Source organism: Manis javanica, chromosome 5 (genome assembly GCF_040802235.1).
Source record: "Manis javanica isolate MJ-LG chromosome 5, MJ_LKY, whole genome shotgun sequence".
Lineage (NCBI taxonomy): Eukaryota > Metazoa > Chordata > Mammalia > Pholidota > Manidae > Manis > Manis javanica.
In genome coordinates, this window is record NC_133160.1 from 63,706,850 (window position 1) to 63,727,852 (window position 21,003).

The window sequence follows — 21,003 nt, forward strand, 5'->3', positions numbered from 1 at the left end:
AAATATAACCTTATACTTATTGAGAGTCCTTGGCTTTATTCTGGACCTTCTCTTCTGTTGTCCCTTGCCTACTCTTTTTTAATTTAGATTCCTTGTCCTTTAGTTTCTCCTCCTCAGGTTTGTCCTGGAATTTTCAGCATATTTTTACAATTTTAAAGAATATGGCTACAACTTATCTTTCCAACTATTTTAACTTCTAGAAGCAGAAAGGTTTTTAAAATAAGGAAATTATTACTTGACATCTTCTAAGTGTAATATGGATATTAGGAGAGGCTGAGAATTAAAATTTGCGAAGTTGGAAAAATTAGTTCTTTGCATCTGTTTTTCTTTTTTTCCATTGGCCATAGTTAGTTGACTTAGGTGTATATATGAGCCTATTCTTAAATTCCAAAATGGTGTGTTGAAATTGATGCTTCATTCTATTTTGAGAAGCACTGGAGACTAGCAATTTTACATTGGATATATATGAAATAATAACTACCTTATTTATAGTTTTTAAATAGTGAACATTACCCACTGAACTACAAATTAGTTTTTCTCTTTGTTTCAGATCAAAGACTAAATGAAGTTCCTAGGTGGTATCAAATGGAAAATTTTTCCAAATATTCATCAGTACAGGTATGAAAATTAATTAAGGTATAACAAACTATATTAATATTTGGTTGTAAACATGTCTACATAAATATGAATGCAAAATAAATTCTGTTTAGGTTTATTATGTGCAGTTGCCTACATGCTTTGAAATTTTGTTTAGACCTTTAGTTCTTGTAAGGAGGAAAGCTTGTTTTTGCTTAATGAATATAAATTCTTTGACCATAGAAATTTCCTTTTTTCTCCCAAAATTGGAGCTTACATATTATGTATTGTAGTAAGATGTCTGAGTTCCAAAATGAAAGTTCATTGAAAATTTGAAACATCCTAACATTTTTCTTGATAGCAGACAGTAGTAAACTTAGATTTTCTGAATTCTCAAAATTATGAGAGCATAAACTAATTCAAAACAGTATATGGCACTGGTTTAAATATTTCTTTCCTTGGGCCCATGTTTTTATTTAAATATTGTGTTACAAAATTTGTTTTATTCATTCTAAAAATAACATGATTAGGGCATTGGTCTTGTGATTCTTGTACTTGGTAAATTATCTCTCCTTGTTTTCCTCATTTTCTGGGCTTTGAGGAGCATGACACAGTTGGAGACAGACACAGTTTACTTAAATGAAATTAGTAAAATTTCCAAGTCTGACTATAGTTCTTTTAACAGTTGCCTTTTCCACACCTACATGCTGCTTTAGAGAAAGGGGTTAGTATTCTTTAATGCTCAGACTTCTGCTTCTCGGCTTTTGCCATGGGTCTTTCCTCAGGTGATGCCACTTCTCAGAGCAGGTGCCTGTGGTCCAGCGCTCTCCCTAGTAGGGCTGCCTAGGTTCCTGTGGATCATCTGCAAGCTCAGGAGAGCTATCAGTTCTTCCATCACCTGGCACACACCTGTATAGTCAAATATTTACATGTGGAAAGACTCCACCTTAGACAGACTATTAAAGTACAATTGTGAATCTCCCTTGCCAGAATGCCACATAAAGAAATAGAACCTTAGATTTGCAATAAAACTCTATAACTGCTCTGTTTGCTAAACGTTGGAATGCAAAGAAGCCAAAAACCCTCCGAAAGCTGGTCTGTGGTGGTTTATTTTGTCTGTGGCTGGCCAGTCTTCTGTGAAGTACACTGTAGTGTTGGTGCAATAGATGATTCAATAAATGTCTGCAGCAGAAACAAAATTTGAAATTTAAAAAATAAAAATAATTTTTTGACTAATATTGATAGACTCATTTACAGAATGCTAAAAGAAAAGCAGTAGATACTAGATTAGTAACGGCTCTGTACTGAATGAAAAAGGGAGATTTTTGCTTTTGAAATAGGTTAATCTTGTAATTAAAACTGAAAAATTTTAAAGGTATTAAAAATGAAGCTGTTTTTAAGGTATTACAAAAGGAATAGTTTATTTCATTGACTTGAGTATAATTATCCTTGTATTTTTTACTCCAGCATATACTCAACATTTAGCCTACTGCTCTGTGTTTTTATTTCCAAAGACCAAACTCATAGTCCAAAGGGTCTTGAAACTATCCATCCACTATTCAGTATGTTAGTCATGATAACTATTTTTCTTATGTTATTTTTGTTGCTCATACTCAACTAAGAACTATTAATTGGGTAGGTGATAGAGAATCTTTCATAATCCAATAGCCTCTAAATTTTGCTGAGTCTTAGGTTCTTTTGCTTCTGCTTAGTGTCTTACAGAATATGCCTAAATCTGAATCTTCAAAGATTCATTTTAAAGCCTGGGAAGATCTCTCAGACTGATATATTCTATCATCTCTATTGCACACTTTGGCTGACTTGATTATGAAAGATAGTTTGACCAAATAAAACAGTGACTCTGGATAGCCCTTTAATGTACTTGCATTGGACACTGTGATTATAATTAATTAAAGCCTACAGGGATGCTAACATACCAAGGAGAGACAAGTCTTTTCTTACTCAACAGTGTACTCTTTGGTGAAATTATAGCTCCTTGATGTATAATCATACAATCAAATCTTGATTCCTCTCTTATTTTTAGTGGGTAGTATATTGTTACTGCCTAATGTTCCTCTGCAGTCCACCATCTCTTCAGAACATTTTGCTATCTTAATACTAGTTCCTATGGGTCTTGCCTTTCACTGTGTGGTTTGCAGTATAGTGGGAAGGGAGGCAATATGAGAACATGAGAGGGAGATTAATCTGCTTTCCATCAATAAGGCCCACATCTTTGGCCATATGTAACGTATCACTTGGGTGTTCTTTACCCCAGAAACATTATTCTGATTTCTGAAAAAATGTTCAGAAGGAATTACTTATTTATGTATTTTTCCATTTGTTTTGTAGTAAAGGAAGATATAGAAGTAGGAGGAAACTATTATCAAAGGGTACATGTGACCCGGGAGTGCTGACTCAGACCTTTTGTTACTATAATCTTAGACATTGATACTAGCAACAGAAATCCTTCATAAATTTATGTTCATCCTGTTTGTTCAGTTGTGTTTCTAAACACAGCTTTTCTGTGAATAATTCTTGTTGGTAGATACTCAATAAATTTTTGTTAATTAATGAAATTATATCTTTCCTCTCCTTCCCTCTTTCCTACATATGTTCCAACATCATTTGAGCTCTATCTAGGAAATACAGTGAAAGTTGAGGTGTAAAAAGTCATGATCTGCAGCTTGGGAAATACAAATAATTCATGCTTTTTAGTTCTATTTTTCCAGATAAAATCCCAATGAAATGCCCTCCTTCCTCTTCACACTAGGTACAACAAAATTGCAAGGACTTATGTTAAATGGACATGCTCTATTAAATCTTTTTCTAGTATTTGAAAAATAAAACTGCAGGTGTTTGATATTTATTTCTTATATTTCAAGTTGGAACTTCAAATATGATTTTATATCATGTTATAAGTGACAAGTTAAACATTTTTAGCATATTATTATACAGTGATCATTTAGGCTTCTGTTGAATCAAGGTAAGTTTTGTGAATTGCTTCAAAATTTTTTATGTAGTATTATTTTTTAGGTAAATGCATGATACCTTTATAATAACAAATGGTGTATAATTTCTTTGGATTTATACTAGAAGAGTCTTCTAATATGTTGAGTAGCTTGTATATTTAATATATTTGTTCATTATACTTTAATAATTCACTCATCTTTAAAAATATATTTTCCCTTTATGATTATGTAAAACCTCCTGAAGATATTTTAAATAACAGCTAGTTTCTTGAATGTTCCTTGAGGGTAGTTGTGAAATTTATTATTATTTTGTGATTACTATCTTTGATTATTTTGTGTTTTCTATGTAAATAAAAAGTATTTCACATGACATTGCTTTCTTAGGGTGTAGTTGTGGGCACTGTAGTAGAGACAAATATTAAAAGATTTTATTGAAGAAGGTGAGTGGAAAATTTCCCTCTTTTCTCAATTCTTTCCTCCTATGTATTTTTTTTCTTAAATACCTGTCTTTTCTCATATGCAGGCAAATTAAATCTTCTTTATAATGTATGCCACACTAATACATGTGTATAGTGGGGGGTGGGATTATTGTTTTGGTTCTCTTTGTACTTGCTGAAAGGATAGGGTGGAATTTTTTTTAAAAGTTTTTTTTCTCTGAAAGCTCTCCTGAAAATATCACCCTCTTCTAGCCTGGGACTTCTCTTTCTACTCATTACCCCTTGAACCCAAAATTTAAATTTTTAAAAAATTTGAGACAGTCTTCTGGGAAAGAAAGGAACCACATAAACTGGAAAGAAGAAGAAGGAAGGAATAAATATAAAAGCATAGTGACAAGGAACAATGAGTTGGTTCTGGAGGGGAAAGACAGTCATAGTGTAAATGTATTCATTGATTCAACAAACATTAATTTATTAATTCAACAAATCTTGACTGCTTGCCTGTGCTAGGTGGGCTTTCGGGACAGAGCTATGAATAAAATAGTCAAAGGATCTACCTCAGTGGAAGAGATAGTAATTAATTAAAATGTTGATATCCTATGAAAAAAGTAAAGAGGGCACTGAGATAGAAATTAATGTGTATGCAGTTTAATCTGAGACCTGTTTTTGGTGGAAAGGTCAGTAACATTCAAGCTTCCACTGAAAGTAAGAATGAGTATAAGAATAGGTAAAGAAGAGGCCCTGAGACAGGAAAGAATTTGTCATGTTTTGTATAGGAGCTGGTTCCAACTATAAGCAAATAATAGTTATTTGAAAATTATATTGAAAGGAATTGTAAGGCTAGTCCTGTTGATCATGAGTTTAACTAATATGAGTCAATATATAACAAACTGCCTGTACTGTTCAAGTTGAGTCAAATTACTAGCTTTCTAGACCAAGACTGTTTAATAGAAATTCCTATGACAATGGAAATGTATAATTCTGTACTTCTAATACAGTAGAAACTAGTCACAGGCTTTTGAGCACTTGAAATTAAGCTAGTACAACTGATAGATCTTTAATTTTCATTTTAAATAAATGAAATTTAAATTTAAATAGATCATGTGTCTTGTGACTATTGTATTGGTGTAGTTCTGGACTCTCCATCTGATGAATACTCAGGTAAAACCTTGAAGAGTTGATTTTGTACCATTCCATGGTGGTATTAGAAAATCAATGATTTAGCACTTTTAAAAGTCAAACTGCAAGAGTTTAGCAATTTCTTATGCTATACATCAACCTTTATTGATAAATGATGAAAATCTCCTCATGATATGAACCAAAAGCTTAAGTGATTTGCTGCAACCCTCTAAAATGTACAAGAATACCTTCACAAAATGCTAGCCAGCCTATACTTTGTTTTCCTCCAAAGAATGGAGTAAAAGATGTCATTTTCATATTTGAAAGCCAAGAATACTGATTAAAGTCAGCAGCAGAAAATTAAACATTCAGAATTGTAATTAGAATACTTAGTATAGTTTTTAGTTAGAGAAAGAAGAATGTCTAGGAAATTTGCTTATTCAACTATAATCCAGTATTATTGATATTCTTTCTGTGATACACCATTACCACCTCAGGAGGTGACCTTGGGATCAAAATAAATAGAAATTGTACAGTATCCATTATTCAAAATTCAAGATGTATAAAATTCTGTTAGTGTTTCTTTTAGTTACTATAGTTTAAAATATTTTAGGAAATATAAAAAGAATATTTATAAATGATTTATAGTCTATTTCAGTCTTATTCTCCCTACCTGATATTTTCTACTAGGCTTTAAATTATCAAGTAATGCAATCTCTTATTCTAAAAGTTTTACTAGCAAGTGAGAAGGGATTGCTGAATCTGTATTTTTATTCTTTCAAATATTTTTCTAATGTTTTAACTTATTACATTCATTTTCAGTACCTTAAAACTTTTATAATTACTTTTATTTATTGATTAATCATTATTATGTTTGTTTTCTTTATGAGCTATCATTAGAAAATGGTTTGGAGCAATGTCTTTACAGAATTCAGTATAACTAAAATATATTGAGCTTATGTAAAGCACTATGCCAGGGGCTTTAGTGATATGAAGGTATGTAAAGTAAAATTACCATTTCATAGTAACCTAAAGACTAATAAAGATAAGGTATAAGACCCATATTAAATAACTAGGTAAAAGGTATGTTATTTGTATCTTAAGAACATTAATACAAAATATATGGGTATTAAGGAGGAAAAAAAAGGAGAATCAGGTACAGTTGGAGAAATCAGGGAACATTTCCTGAAGGATATATCATATCTGATGAGAACTTTTGAGTAGATAGGATTTTGAAAGAACTTGAGTGGGGACCAAAGGGGGGTTGATGGGAGAGCATTACATAAGGACCCACGGGCATGATGAGCTAAAGGAGATGAGAAAGTGGGAATTTTATTTAGGGAACAAAGCATTCTTTAGTTTTTGTAATGTGTTTGGCAGGTATAAGAGAAGGAATGGAAAATAACATTAGAAAGGGTAGGTTCTATCAACATGGTAGAGGAGGGTATTGATGGCTAAGTTGAAAAGTTTGGATTTAATTTAGCAAGCAGTAGCAGAAAAGTTGTTCAAAATATCCTCTTATAATCATTTTGTAAAGTGTGTGGGATCTGCAGTGATGTCAGATTTTTCTTCTGATCCTCATTATCTGTGTTTTCTCTCTTTTTTTCCCTTGTTCCACCTTGCCGAAAGTTTATCAACTTTACTGATCTTTTAATACAACCAATTTTCTAGCTTTGTTGCTTTTCCCAATCATATGTTTATTTTTTATTCCATTGATTTCTATGTACTTTATTTCATCTTCCCTTCTCTGGGTTTAATTTGCTCTGCTTTTCTATATTTTCTGTTTTTCCTATACATGTAATTAAGTATATAAACCGCTCTTTAAGTACTGTTCCGCAAGTTTTAAATTTTTTAAATTAAATTTTTATGTTGAAATAATTATTGATTGTTTCATATGTCACTGTAAGAAATAAGAGATATTTCATATAGCTTTTGCCCAGTTTTCTGCAATGCTAATATCCTACTACAAAGCTACAGTACAATATAGTACTATATCACTGCCATGATACTGATATTGATTTAAAATACAGAATAGCTCCATAACCCAAAGATCCCTCATGTTGCCCTTTTATAGCCACAGCCATCTGCCTCCCACCTCTCCAATCCCTGAACCCTGAAAACTAACCTGTTCTCTGTATAAATGTCATTTCAAGAATGTTATTATGTAAAATAGAATCAATACAGTATGGAACCTGTGATTGGCTCTTTTCCCCCACTTAGCATGATTTCTGGGACATTTGTTTGCATGTATTAATATTTAATTCCTTTGTGTTTCTGAGTTATATAACGTGGTAAGTATATACCACAGTTTGTTTAACCATTCACCCATTTAAAGACATTTGGTTTCCAATTTTGGGCTACTATGAACAAAGCTGCTAAATATTTGTGTACAGCTTTTTGTGTGAACATGCTGGTTTAAGTTGTCATTTCTCTATGATAAATGCCCAATAGTACAAATGCCAGGTTGTATATTTAGTTTTAAAGAAATTGTCCAGTGGTTTTCCAGAGTATCATTTTACATTCCACCAGCAATGTGTAAGTGATCCAGTTTTCCTGCATACTTTCCAGTATTTGACTTTTAACTATGTTTTATTTTACTCGTTTTGGAAGATATGTAGTAACATCTCATTATAGTTTTGATTTTTTAAATTAAACTAGTGATTGTCATAGACTGAAAAATTGACACCTAAGATTTTTATGTCCTAATCCCTGTAAATATGCTATGGTGTATGGCATGCTATATATGCATTGTACTTGATGGTGGAATGTTGAAAGTTTTGCCCCTCAGTATGGGAATGAGGCATGGATGCCTGCTAAAATCACTTATATTCAGTGTCATATTGAAGTCTGTGGAAGATGAATAAAGATATAAAAACTAGAAAAGAAATAACACTATCATTATTTGCAGAAAATAAAATTGTGTATATAGAAAATCCAAAAAAATCTGAACTGTCAGGCTTAATAAATGAATTTAGCAGTGTCTTTGTTTACAAGGCAAAAATACAAATTTAATATTATTTCCACAAATAGCAACATCCATTTGACAGTGAAATTTATATTGATGGTAGTTAAAATAGCATACAAGATTAAACATTCAATATTTAGGAGTAATTCTAGTGAAAAGTTCATTAAGACTTAAAAACTATAAAATACTAATAAAAATTAAGGAAGAATAAAGTAAATGTTAGGATGTATTATGTTCATAGATTGCAAGGCTTAACTGTGTACAAAAAATCTCAATCAGAATACCAGTGGATATTATTTTTTTCTTTGAACTTGACAAGCTGTTTCTAAAATTTATGTGGAAAAGGCCAAAAAAGAGCTAAAATAACTTTAGAGAACAAAAAAGGTAGAAAACGAATACTACCAGATAACAAGACTTACTGTAAAGCTTTAAATTAAAACAGTGTGGTATTGACTAAGGAGAGACAAGTAAACCAACTAAACAGAGTTCAGAAATAGCTCTATAGATGCCATATTTCCATATAGAAGAAAAATGAATCTTGGTCCTTGTCTATATGCTATTCCCAAATACCACTTCTGAATTATTTATAGATTTAAATGTGTATGGTAAAATAATAAAACTTTTAGAGGAAAACATAGGGAAATAAGTTTTATCAATTGTAATATGCATGATGTTGTTAACAGGACACAAAAAACAGTAATCATAAAGTAAATAACAGATAAGCCAGACTCTCTCAAAATAAAAGAGTTTCTGTTTTTTAAAAGACACCACTTGAAAAGAAAAAGGCAACCTACTGAAAGGGAGAATGTATTTGCAAACTGGGGGAAAAACTCATTGGAATATATAAGGAATGTCTACAAATCAGTAACAAAAGGAAACAGGCAAAAGACTTAATGAGGCACTTCACAATGGTCAATAAACTTATGAAAAGGTGTTCAACTTCACTGTTTATCAGATAAATCCAAATTAAAGTTACAATGACATACTACCACATACCCACTGACTAAAGTGAAAGGCATAAATCCAAGTCTTGAGTATGATGTGGAACAACTCATACTACCTAGGGGAGAGTAAATTTGTACTATCACTTTAGGAAGTTGATACAATTGCAATTAAAACTAACTAATGCATACCCTATGAGTTATCAGTTCCACTCCTAAGTATACCCCTCATAAATGTGTATGCCAAACTTCATTTATAAGAATGTTTATTTAACCGAAAGCACACATATATTGTGGTGTACTCATAAAATAAAATACTATATGGCAATAGAAAATGAATGAACCAAAATTGCTTGCAAGAATAATTCTCATTAACTATTTGACCAAAAGAAGACAAACATAAAAGTGTATATACCGATTACATTTTTATAAATTAAAAAAAAATGGCTAAACTAATCTCTACTGTTAGAAGTCGGAATAGTAGTTACAATTGGAAGACTGGGTGTAGTGACTGGAAGAGGCCAGCTGGGGTATTTGAGTTTGCTGGTCATATAGGCAGATTTCACTTTGCATGTACCAAGTTATCTGAATCGTGCATGTACTGGAATTGTATCCTTGCTTTGATTTAATGTTTCCACAGAAATGAAACACAAAATGAAGACACTACTACCAATATGCAAAAATTTCTGCTAACATAGTTCCTACTGTGCAAAGTGAAGACTGCTTGAATTATGTTTCTTGATCTGAGTTCTGGTTGCACTGGTATATTTATTTTGTGAAAATTCATTTAGTGGTATACTTACAATTTGTGCATTATTTTGTGTATACATATATGTGGTACTTGAATTAAATTTTTTTTTTCATTTCATATTCTCACCATTCTATGCATCTTTTATAGCATCTCTTTATTCTCTTTTTTGTATTTTAAATGTGTATTCTATTTTTATTTAGGTTTTTTTCTTTTTAAGTATAGTTGCCATATAATATGTTAATTTCCAGTATACAACATAGTGATTTAGCAATTATATGCATTTTGAAATGCACACCACAGTAAGTATAGTTACCATTTGTCACCTTACAAAGTTACTGCAATATTATTGACTATAGTCTTTATGCTGTACTTTTCATCCCTTGACTTATTATTTTATAACAGGAAATTTGTACCTCTTAATCTTCTGCACCTATTTCGCCAGTCTCCTAACGTCCCTCCTCTCTGGCATCCATCAGTTCCCTGTATTATGAGTTTGTTTCTGTTTTTTTGTTTGTTTATTTTGCTTTATAAATGATTTTTATGAGTGATTCCACATATAAATCAAATCATGGTATTTGTCTTCCCCTGTCTGATTTATTTCCCTTAGCATAAGTAAATAAATGCTAAGTAGGTCCATCCATGTTGTTGCAAATGGCAAGACTGCATTCTTTTTTATGGCTGAGTAATATTCCATTGTTTATAATACTACATTTTCTTTATCCATTCATCTATTTATGGGCTTGGGTTGTTTGCATATCTTGGCTATTTAGATAATGCTGCAGTAAACATGGGGGTGCATTTATGTTTTCAAATTAGTATTTTAGCTTTCTTTGGGTAAATGCCCAGAAGTGGAATTACTGGATCATATGGCATTTCTATTTTTAATTTTTGGAGGGAAACTCCATACTGCTTTCCATAGTGGCTGCACAAGTTCACATTTCTGCCAGCAGTGCATGAGGGTTCCCTTTCCTCCACACCCTTGCCAACACTTGTTATTTCTTGTTTTTTTTTTTTGATACTAGCTGTTCCAACTAGGATGAGATGATATTGTGCTTTTAATTTGCACTTACCTGATAATTAGTGATAAGTATCTTTTCATGTGTTGTTGTCTTTGGGAAAATAATCTATTCAGGTCCTTTCCCCATTTTTCATTTGTTTTTTTTTTGTGTGTGTGTTGAACTGTATGAGCTCTTTATGTATCTTATATATTAATCCTTTATTGACTATATCATTTGCAAATATATTCTCCCATATAATAGGTTACCTTTTCTTTTCTTGGTGGTTTCCTTTACTGTGCAAAACTTTTTAGTTTGATGTAGTTCCACTTGCTAATATTTGCTTTTTGTGCCTCTTGCCTGAGAGACATATCCAGAACAAAATTCTGCAGTCAATATTTATTCCCTCTTTTCTTTCAAGAGTTTTATGGATTGGTTCAGGTCTTTAATTTTTTTGTTTATTTTTTGTATGGTGTACAAAAGTGATTCAGTTTAATACTTTTCCTGTAGCTTTCCAAAGTTCTCAACACCATTTATTGAAGAGAAATACTTTTTTGTGTCTTTTTTTCTTTTTCCCTGTCTTTTTCCCATTGTATATTCTTATCTCCTTTGTTGTAGATTAATTTGCCTTATAAGCATGGGTTTATTTTTGGGCTCTCTGTTCAGTTCCACTGATCTATGTGTCTGTTTTTGAGCCAGTACCATCCTGTTTTGATTACCATACCTTTGAGTATAGTTTGAAATACATGAGCATGATATATTCCACTTTGTTCTTCCTTCTCAAGATTGCTTTGGCTAATAGGGGTCTTTTCTGATTTCATACAGATTTTAGGATTATTGCTCCAGTTCTGTGAAAAATTCCATTGGTATTTTGATAGAGATTGCATTGAATTTGTAGATTGCTTTGGGTAGTATAGCATTTTAACATTAATTCTAATCCATGAACGCAATGTATCTTTCCCTCTATTTGTATTTTCTTCAGTTTCTTCCATCAACGTCTTACAGTTTTCAGTATGCAGGTTTACACTCCCTGGTTAAAATCATTCCTAGGTATTTTATTCTTTTTAATGCAATTGTAGATGGGATTGTTTTATTAATTTCTCTTTCTGCTAGTTTGTTATTAGTATGTAGAAATGCAACAGATTTCTGTATGTTGATTTTCTATCCTGCCACTTTATTGAATTCATTTATTCATTCAAATAGTTTTTGTTGGAGACTTTAGGGCTTGCTATGTATAGTATCATGTTATCTGCAAATGGTGACAGTTTTACTTTTTCCTTATCAATTTCATTTTTTTCCCTGTTGTGGCCATGACTTACATTACACTGTCAAATCAAAGTAGTAAGAGTGGGCATCCTTATCTTGTTCTTGATCTTAGAAGAAAAAGTGTTCAGCTTTTCACCACTGAGTGTGATGTTAGCTGAGTTTGTCACATATGGCCTTTATTATGTTGAGGTATGTGCCCTCAATCCCAACTTTGTTAGAAGTTTTATCATGAATGGATGTTGAACTTTATCAAATGCTTTTTCAGCACCTATTGAGATGATCATATGGTGTTTATTCTTCCTTTTGTTAATGTGGTATATCACAGTGATTGATTTGCTGATATAGAACCATCCTTACATCCCTGGAATAAATCCCACTTGGTTGTGGTGAATGTTCCTCTTAATGTATTGTTGAATTCAGTTTGTTAATATTTTGTTGAGGACTTTTCTATCTCTGTTCATCAGGAATATTGGCCTGTTTTCTTATTTTATAGTGTCTTTGTCTGGTTTTGGTATCAGGGTGATGCTGGCCTTGTGAAATCACTTTGGATGCATTCTTTCCACTTCTCTTTTTGGAATATTTTGATCTATCTTGGAGACTGTATCATGTGCACTTAAAAAGGATGTGTATTCTACTGTTTTGGGATGCAGTATTCTGAATATATCTATTAAGTCCATCTAGTCTAGTGTGACATTCAAAGCTTCTGTTCCCTTATTGATTTTCTGTCTGGATAATCTATCCATTGACATAAGTGGGGTGTTAAAAAAAACCTACTTTTATTATGTTCTGTCAATCTCTCCTTTTATGTCTGTTAATATTTGCTTTATGTATTTAGCTGTTTTTATGTTGGGTGGATAAGTATTTACAACTACATATCCTCTTGTTGTACTGATCCCTTTATCATTATGTAATGCCCTCTTTGTCTCTTGTTACAGTCTTTGTTTTAAAGTCTATTTTGTCTGATATAAGTATTCTGACCTCAGCTTTATTTTATTTTTATTTTGCTCCATTTGCATGGAATATCTTTTTTGCTTCTCTTCATTTAAGTCTGTATGTGTCTTAATTTCTGAATTGACTCTCTTATAGGAAGCATATTGATGGTTCTTGTTTTTCAGCCATTCTGTTACCCCATGTGTTTTGATTGGAGCATTTAATTCATTCATATAAAGTAATTACTGATATGTATGTACTTACTGTCATTTTATTAAGTTTTCTGTTTGTTTTTGTAGTTCTGTGTGCCTTTCTTCTCTTGATTTTTTCTCTTGTGATTTGACAACTTTCTTTAATGTTATGGTTGGATTTCTTTCTTTGTATTAATTATGTATCTATTATAGGTTTTTAGTGTGGGTTATTATGAGATTCATACTGGCATCCTATGTGTAGAGCCATTGTATATATCAAATTGATGGTTGTTTAAGTTCAAACACATTCTAAAAACAGTATTTTTGTGTTCCCCACCCACATTTTATGTATATGATATATTTTGTGTCTTTTTATTCTGTGTAGCCCTTGACTAATTTTTTTGTATATAATTGATTTTACTACTTTTGTCTTTAAGCTTCCTACTAGCCTTATAAGTGATTGATCTACTACCTTTATGATATGTTTGCTTTTACCAGTGAAATTTTTTCTTTCAAAATACTATACTGGTTATGGCCTTTTCTTTTTCACTTAAAGAAATCTTTTTAACATTTCTTGTAAGGCCAGTTTAGTGGTGATGAACTCTTTGTCTGGGAAACTGTGTTACTTTAATATTTCAATTTTGAATGATAACCTTACTGGGTAGAGTATTCTTTGTTGTAGGTTTTTTTTCCTTTCAGCACTTTGTGTGTATCTTGCCACACTCCCTTCTGGCCTGCACAGTTTCTGCTGAGAAATCAGCTAATAGCTTTATGGGGTTTCCCTTTACATAACTGTTTGCTTTTCTCTTGCTGCTTTAAAATTCTGTCTTTGTTTTTAATTTTTGCCATATTAATTATTATGTGTCTTGGTGTAGAACTCCTTGGGTTCATCTTATTTGGGACTCTAATTCCTAGACCTGGATATCTGTTTCCTTCCCCATGTTAGGAAGGTTTTCAGCTATTATTTCTTCAAATGAGTTTTCTGCCCCTTTCTATTTCTCTCTTCCTTATGGGACTCCTGTATAATGCACATGGTATTCTACTTGAAGTTGTTGCAAATCTTTTAACCTCTTCTCATTTTTAAATTCTTTTTTCTTTTCATTGTTCAGATTGGTTGCTTTTCATTATCCTATTTCCACAGTGTCATTCCATTCTTCTGCATCCCTGATCTGCTGTTTATTTCCTCTAGTGTAGTTTTCATTTCAGTTATTTATTCTTTATCTCAGTTTTTTTTAAAGCTGTCTTTCTCTTTGTTGAGGTTTTTACTGAGTTCATCCACTCTTAAGTCCTGTCAGTATCTTTATAACCACTAGTTTGAACTCTGTTTCAGATAGGTTGCTTATCTCCATTTCATTTAGTTCTTTTTCTGATATATTGTCTTGTTTTTTTGTTTGAAATGTATTTCTCTGTCTCCTCATGTTGTCTTACTGTCTAAGTTTGTTTCTCTGTATTAGGTAGATCAGCTACATCTCTTGGTTTCCAAAGTAGTGGATCCTGTTGTGTCCAGTAGCACAATCCCTGTGGTCACAAGACCAGGTAGTCCAGTTGTGTCCCTTGTGTGGGCTGCATGTACCCTCCTGTTGTAGCAGGGCCACATGCTGTGAGCACACTGGTGGCTCTCAGCACAGCTGTCAGTAATGACTGGCCATAACTGTGGAGAGGTTCTGATCCTGGCCAGGGCTGTCCACCAGGTATGGCCAGCCAGTGGTCACTGGGGGAATGCTAGTCCCACCTGAGGGTGCTTGCTGGGTATGGTGGGGCAGGTGTTGCTCTGAAGGGGTACCTGCTGTGATAGGTGAGCTGGGTGGGGTGGGTCCACAGGGAAACACCGGGACAGGGCAAGCAGTGCTAGCAAGTTAGATAGAAAGGGTCAGACTGGCTCCTGCAAGCATCCAGTGAACTAGGCTGAAGGAGAGCAAGACAAACTGTACCCACCAGTACTTCCATTTCTGGATAAAGCTTGTGCAGATCCCTGCGCTTCTAGTACATGTCCTAAAATTAGTATAAATCTCCTTCACATATAACCAAATTACTTTTCAGACTGCTGCTCTGTGCTAGGTTTCAGACTGACCGATACAACACACTGGCCCTTTAAGAGTAGAGACTTGGTTTCCTGTAGCCCTCCAGTTCTCCTGGAGTTAAGTCCTGCTAATTTTCAAAGCGAGACTTTATTGGGGCTCTTCCTCCCAAGTGCAGGTGCCCAGGGCCAGGGGTGCCCAGTATGGGGCTTGATCTGATCCCCTTGATCCTCTGAGCCTGTGGTTGTGGGTTGTCATGTAAGGGGGTGGGCTTCATATCTTGAGGGCATCTCTGCCTCTTTTACCTTTCTCTTTGTGGCCTTCTCTTTATGCCTGTAGCTATGGATGACCTGTTCTGCCAGTCTTCAGAGTGAGTTGCATTACATGTGATTGAGCTTGGTGTGTATGTGGGAGAAGGTGAGGTCAGGATCCTCCTACTCTGCCATCTTTTTCTGCTCTCTTAGTATGTCTTTATTCTTATTCCTATTGTTTATTTGCCTTTCTCTCTTAACAACCCTATAGTTGATCTTATGGGTAAAGACCATGAATTGTTCATCTTTGTATTACCTACCCTGCCTAATGTGGGCCCTTATACATTGTATGAAAACAAGTGTTTATTATAGAGTTAAGATGTTGAAAATTTGTTAAGTGAAACTTTAGAATTCAAAGGTTTTTTTGAATTAAGTTTTTTCATTAATTTTAATGACATTTGTAACCGTGAATACCTTTACCCTTCAAAAAACCAGAATATTAGAGATACACTTAAAAATCCCATTGAACTTCTCACTCCTCCCCTTTGTCCTTTTCCCTACCCTCTACTACTAAAAGTAACCTCTTTGCTTTTCTGATATGTTTACATTGATGTATGTAAATCATGTTAATTCCCTTGAACTACTTAAGGGATACTGTTGTATTATTTTTCATTTATCCTATTAATAGACTTTTTTTCCTATTCTTAACATAGTAAAATATGCACTGCACATCCTTGTGCATCTCCTTATGTTTGAGTATTTCCCCACACTTTATGCTAGATACTGAATTTTTGGTCATATTACAAATGTTGCTGGCCTTTTAACTTTTTTTATGGTACTTTTAGCTATATAGAGGTTTGAAATTTGGATATTGTAAAAATATGTCAGTCCTTCAATTTTTAGGTTTACTCCTGGTGTCTTCCAGCTAGAAAATGTATTTTGAGTGAAAGTATGCTAGGCACTGCTTGGAATGTTGGCAAACAAAATAGGCAAAAGCCTCTGCATTTGAGGAGTTTAAGAAAGCTTTCTTTATCCCAATGTCAATAGTATATTTTCTTTCAATAATTGTTAAATATTTTTTAAATTTAGATCTTTAATCTATCTGTAATTTATTTTCCCATTTAGTATGTGCTATAATCTAAGCTTACTTTGTTACCCAACAGAAACTGAAAGCAGTATTTTGTTCATTCAGTTATCATTGTTTCTTTTATATACCACATACCCATAAATGCTTGAATTTATTTCTAAATTTTCTTTGCTGTTCTGTTTGTTACCATGTCTATACCATGTTGTTTTAATTACTCTAATATCACAGTGTTTTGATATGTAGAAGGACAAGTCCTTTCCTCTTTTTTCTTTCTTTTTTTTCAAGATTATTTTAGCTATTCTTGCATGTCATTTACTCATTCATAGGACCTTGATGATCTGTTTAAGATCAAGTTTCATAAATTATTCTATCAGAATTTTTTTGGAATTACACTGCAGTTTCAGTGAATTTTAGAGAACTGATACACTGTTCCTCACAGCCAGGAATATGGTATAGTATCCTGATTATTTAGTTCTTTTATGTCCTTCAGTAAAGTTAATTTTTTAATAAAGTTGTGACTATTTTTGTTTGTTTTATTCTCAGATACTGCCTTTTGTTAAAGTAGTGAATAGTTTCCTGTTACATTTTCCAATTATTGCTGGTATTTGGGAAAGCTACTTTTTTTATGTTGATCTTCTACCTGATGATTTAGTGTATTCTCCTATTAGTCCTAATAATTGGTACATTATAAGAGTTCTCCATTTACCTTATATAAGATAAATGGTCAAATTGTCTGTAAATAATAATAGTATTGCATCTTCCTTATCAACCTTTAAATCTCTGATCCCCTACCTCTACAACAGATTGCTTTGAATAGAACCTCTAGTACAGTGTTGAATTTTAAGTGATATTGAGAAGCCTTATTACTGAATTTAATGCAACGCTTATGATGTTTCACCATGAAGAGTAACTGATGTATTCTTTATCAAATTGATAAAGTTCTTCCTATTTCTAGTTTGCCAAGAATTTTTATTTTGTTTGGATGTTAAAATGTACCAAATACATTTTCATCAATTTAGATGATTATTTTTTTCTCTCTTTTTAAATTGCATTATTAGATTTTCTAAGGTTATAAAATTTTTAATTGTGTTTAATTTTAAACTACTGTCAATTTTGGCTAAGGTGATATGAGAAAACATTTTAACGTGCAATATTCTCTGTTACAGAAAGCTGTCTTCAAAGGGGATGGAGATGACACATTAGAAAACTCAGTAGTTAACCAAAGGTAATACAGTTGAGTTACCAGGAAAATAAATATTATTTTCTTAATTATATTTAATCATTGTTAAAATAGTCCCTTTAGTATTAGGAATGATTATAGTATGCTATAATTTGGTTTAAATGATCTGTCATTGAATTGAACAAAAAAAGTCAGTATTGTAGTCTATAGGAGTGAATCTCAATTGGGGTGACTTTGCTTCCCTCCTGTTAGTGCAGTTTATTTCACTGTTACATATTTATTAAACTAGATTAAAAAGAATATGCCATCTTTTTAATTTTGTATTTTTACTTAAGCTTTTTAGCTCCTCTTATTGCTGAATATGATAAGCATCTGGAAGAGCTAAGTGGTCAACTGCAGTATTATCAGGTATGAAATAGTTATCAAGCTTTTTGTAAGATTTTCTTATAAAAAAAGAAAAAACAGACTCCCTTTATTTTCAGAAAAATTGATGAGGAAGAAAATATTTAGCTATAACTAATCAATTCTTGGCTGTGTGTGTGTTTAAAGGCTATCTTTGGTTTTGTTTTTAATACAGTGCTTCCTTGCTTCTGTATCTCACAGGAGCATCTCTTGATGTTTCGATCTCTTCATTTAATTATTATTTGTTTACATCTTTATTTTTACTCCCAGGAAAACTCAAAATCATCTTATATCCTTTTAGACCTTTCTCTTTACTCTCATTCTACCTGTATTTCCCATGATTTGGAAAATGTATTTTTTCCTCCAATTTCAAATATTACATAAATCAGATTTTAGATGCTTTTGATTCACTTCTAATATAGGCATAAGCTGTGGCACTTCCGTCTGAAATGCACGTAGTAATGAGGTTTATTTTAGGAGTGAAGGGAGTGTAGAAACTGAGAAAGCTTTTGGATCCCAGAATTTGTAAGACTAGGGTAGGATATGTAGTAGGCTCAGAGAAAACTAGAATAGTAACACAGCATTGTTCAGGATACAATATGAGTTTCAGTGAGCTGTAGTTTTAGAGTATGCCTAATATTTATAGTTTGTTTCTTTGATTTGAAAATGTTTTTTATTATCCACCCCTGCCAAATTTTGACCTTTCTGATTGTTGGTTAACCATACAATAAAAGCATTTCTAAAATAAAGGCTGAATGTCTCAAGCTAAACCCACAAGGAGGTGATGACCTCTCTTAGAGTTTGAATATATTCATTTTGTGTTTGGCTTAGATACCAATCCCTGCATCAATTCAGTTATGATAAGAGCAGCAGGATTGACTTAATTTAATGCAAATGGAAGAAAGTATAACAACATTTTTAAAAACAACCCTTGAGTCTGATTTCCTCATAATAGGGCTATAGAAGTGGCACTAAGAACTTTATTTATATCTCTCTTTCTCTTCTCTTCATGCATGGCCAGCAAGAGATCCTACCATATGCATTCAAATTTAGCACATAGTAAGCCCTCAATTTTTGATGAATGAATAAATACCAGGGTTTATTGGAACAAGATGATTAGATCTAGTTTAATAATCTCCTACTTATAAATTAGGGGACTGATCGATACCTTTACTAAAACAACTCATAATGCTTATGTCTTCTAAGAATAAAGTTAGGTTGTTCTGTTGTACTTGAAATTATTTATACTTTGATTTCTAAGGTTAATCCTCTAATATATAAACATTTAATGTAATCCTATAGACCCAGATTTCGAAAGTAAGCATTTCTTTAAACTGCAGTTTCTGTTTTATCATCAGTTAATTAATTGTTTTCCTGGTTTGTGCTTTTTTTATCCTGTGGTCATTTAAGTTTGAGCCAAGCATAGTAATGTCTTTTAATCTTTCTACTTGACAAAGAGCAACAGAATGCTCTCTTTTGCCCAAATGGCATTATTATGCTTTAATTTTTAGGATTGTGAATCTAAAGTTTCTGCTGAATTCTCTCTCTCAAAATTGCTATAATGACATATTGTGTGGTTTGATTATTATAAAAGGGAATAGCTAGTAATATTGAATTAAACTGTACTAAATTTTTAAATTTCTTATAATCTAATTCATATATCTCTTTAATCAGCTATTTAATAAAGTGTTTAACTTCATTTTTCTGTTAGACATTCTCAATGTAAAGGTGACTACTGAATTAATTAGAAGAGAGAAGTACCTGTAGGAGAAAGCCCAAGTGTCTATAATAAGAATAGTTGCTACTTTTAGAGAGAAAAAAGATGCTGACAGCTACTTCGAAGAATAGTTGCTCACATAGATATTACTGATTAGAACAAGTTCTTGTGATTTATCTTGACCCAGTCAAAAAATAGTATACCCTGAAAGCAAGAAAAGTATCACTATAATTCTCCGTATGAAAGCTTTTTTCCAGAAAATGTAAAAATAATAGAAAATTTGATGATGTGAGAAATACTATTGAGATTTCATTTCCTTCCAACTATTAAATATTTTGAAATATTCTGCAGTAAAGAATCTTTAGTGTCACTGTAATGATTCACCTTTAATTCTACCTAATACATATATACATATAATATATATAAATTGAATTATTTGAGTAATATATATTTTTCAAGATAGACTGACATTTTTGCAACTTTTAATGATCATTTTTTAAATTTCAAAATGGGGATAATTGCTACATAAAATTCAAACCTCTTGGTTAGCAGGGCATTCAAGATCTGCCACCTGCATTTCTAATTTTACTTCTCATTGCTTCACTCCATGTATGGTCAGTTCTCAATTAACTGGGACCTGGTAGTGAATTCATCCATTTTGATTTAATTGTGATTCATCCACAGGAGAGACCTAGGCAAAGTTCACCTTTCAAGTCAGCTTTATAGTTAGAATTGGCTGTCAAACACATACCCTAAACCAAGCTGCCTTGACTTTTCTGGTTGATAGGGAAAGAGAAAAGCTTGGAGCATTGCCTGTTCCACCTGTTCGTTCCAGGCCTGGCTTCTCTCCTTTAGCTCATGACACCCAAGCAAGACTAATGGACATATCATAAGTTGTTGCAATTTCGTTTTTAGTGTGATTTTACTGGCTTCCTTCCTGCTTCTACCATCCCATTTACTCTTATTGAGAGCCAGCTACTTGGCCTATGTTATCTAGTATTTTTTACCTCTGCTTTTATTCATATTTCTGCTTACTTGAAATGCCCTTTCTTTCCTGTTGAAATCCTACAATCCCTTTATCCTCTCAGAGAGAATTAGTCATATTTGTATTTCATTCCCTTTAAACTATATATTTTATTCTTATTTGCTATTTTAGTGATTTTTTAAATCATCTCTCCTATTAAAGTATATGTTAGTGACCATGTTGG

At 32.6% G+C, this 21,003-nt stretch overlaps 1 protein-coding gene across 11 annotated transcripts in view; it reads left to right on the top strand.

Annotated features, from left to right (window-relative positions):
* The window catches only part of SCLT1 (sodium channel and clathrin linker 1), a 213,252-nt gene that overhangs the window by 28,282 nt on the left and 163,967 nt on the right, over positions 1 to 21,003 (top strand). For all 11 annotated transcript variants that reach the window (XR_012131572.1, XR_012131571.1, XR_005055813.2 and 8 more), the window contains exons 2-4: positions 551 to 618; positions 17,663 to 17,721; positions 18,012 to 18,084. Coding sequence is in view for 7 of the 11 variants with exons in the window: in XM_073237048.1 (XP_073093149.1) it covers positions 551 to 618; positions 17,663 to 17,721; positions 18,012 to 18,084 (200 nt within the window). In the remaining 4 variants the exon portion in view is untranslated. The remainder of the gene's footprint in view (positions 1 to 550; positions 619 to 17,662; positions 17,722 to 18,011; positions 18,085 to 21,003) is intronic.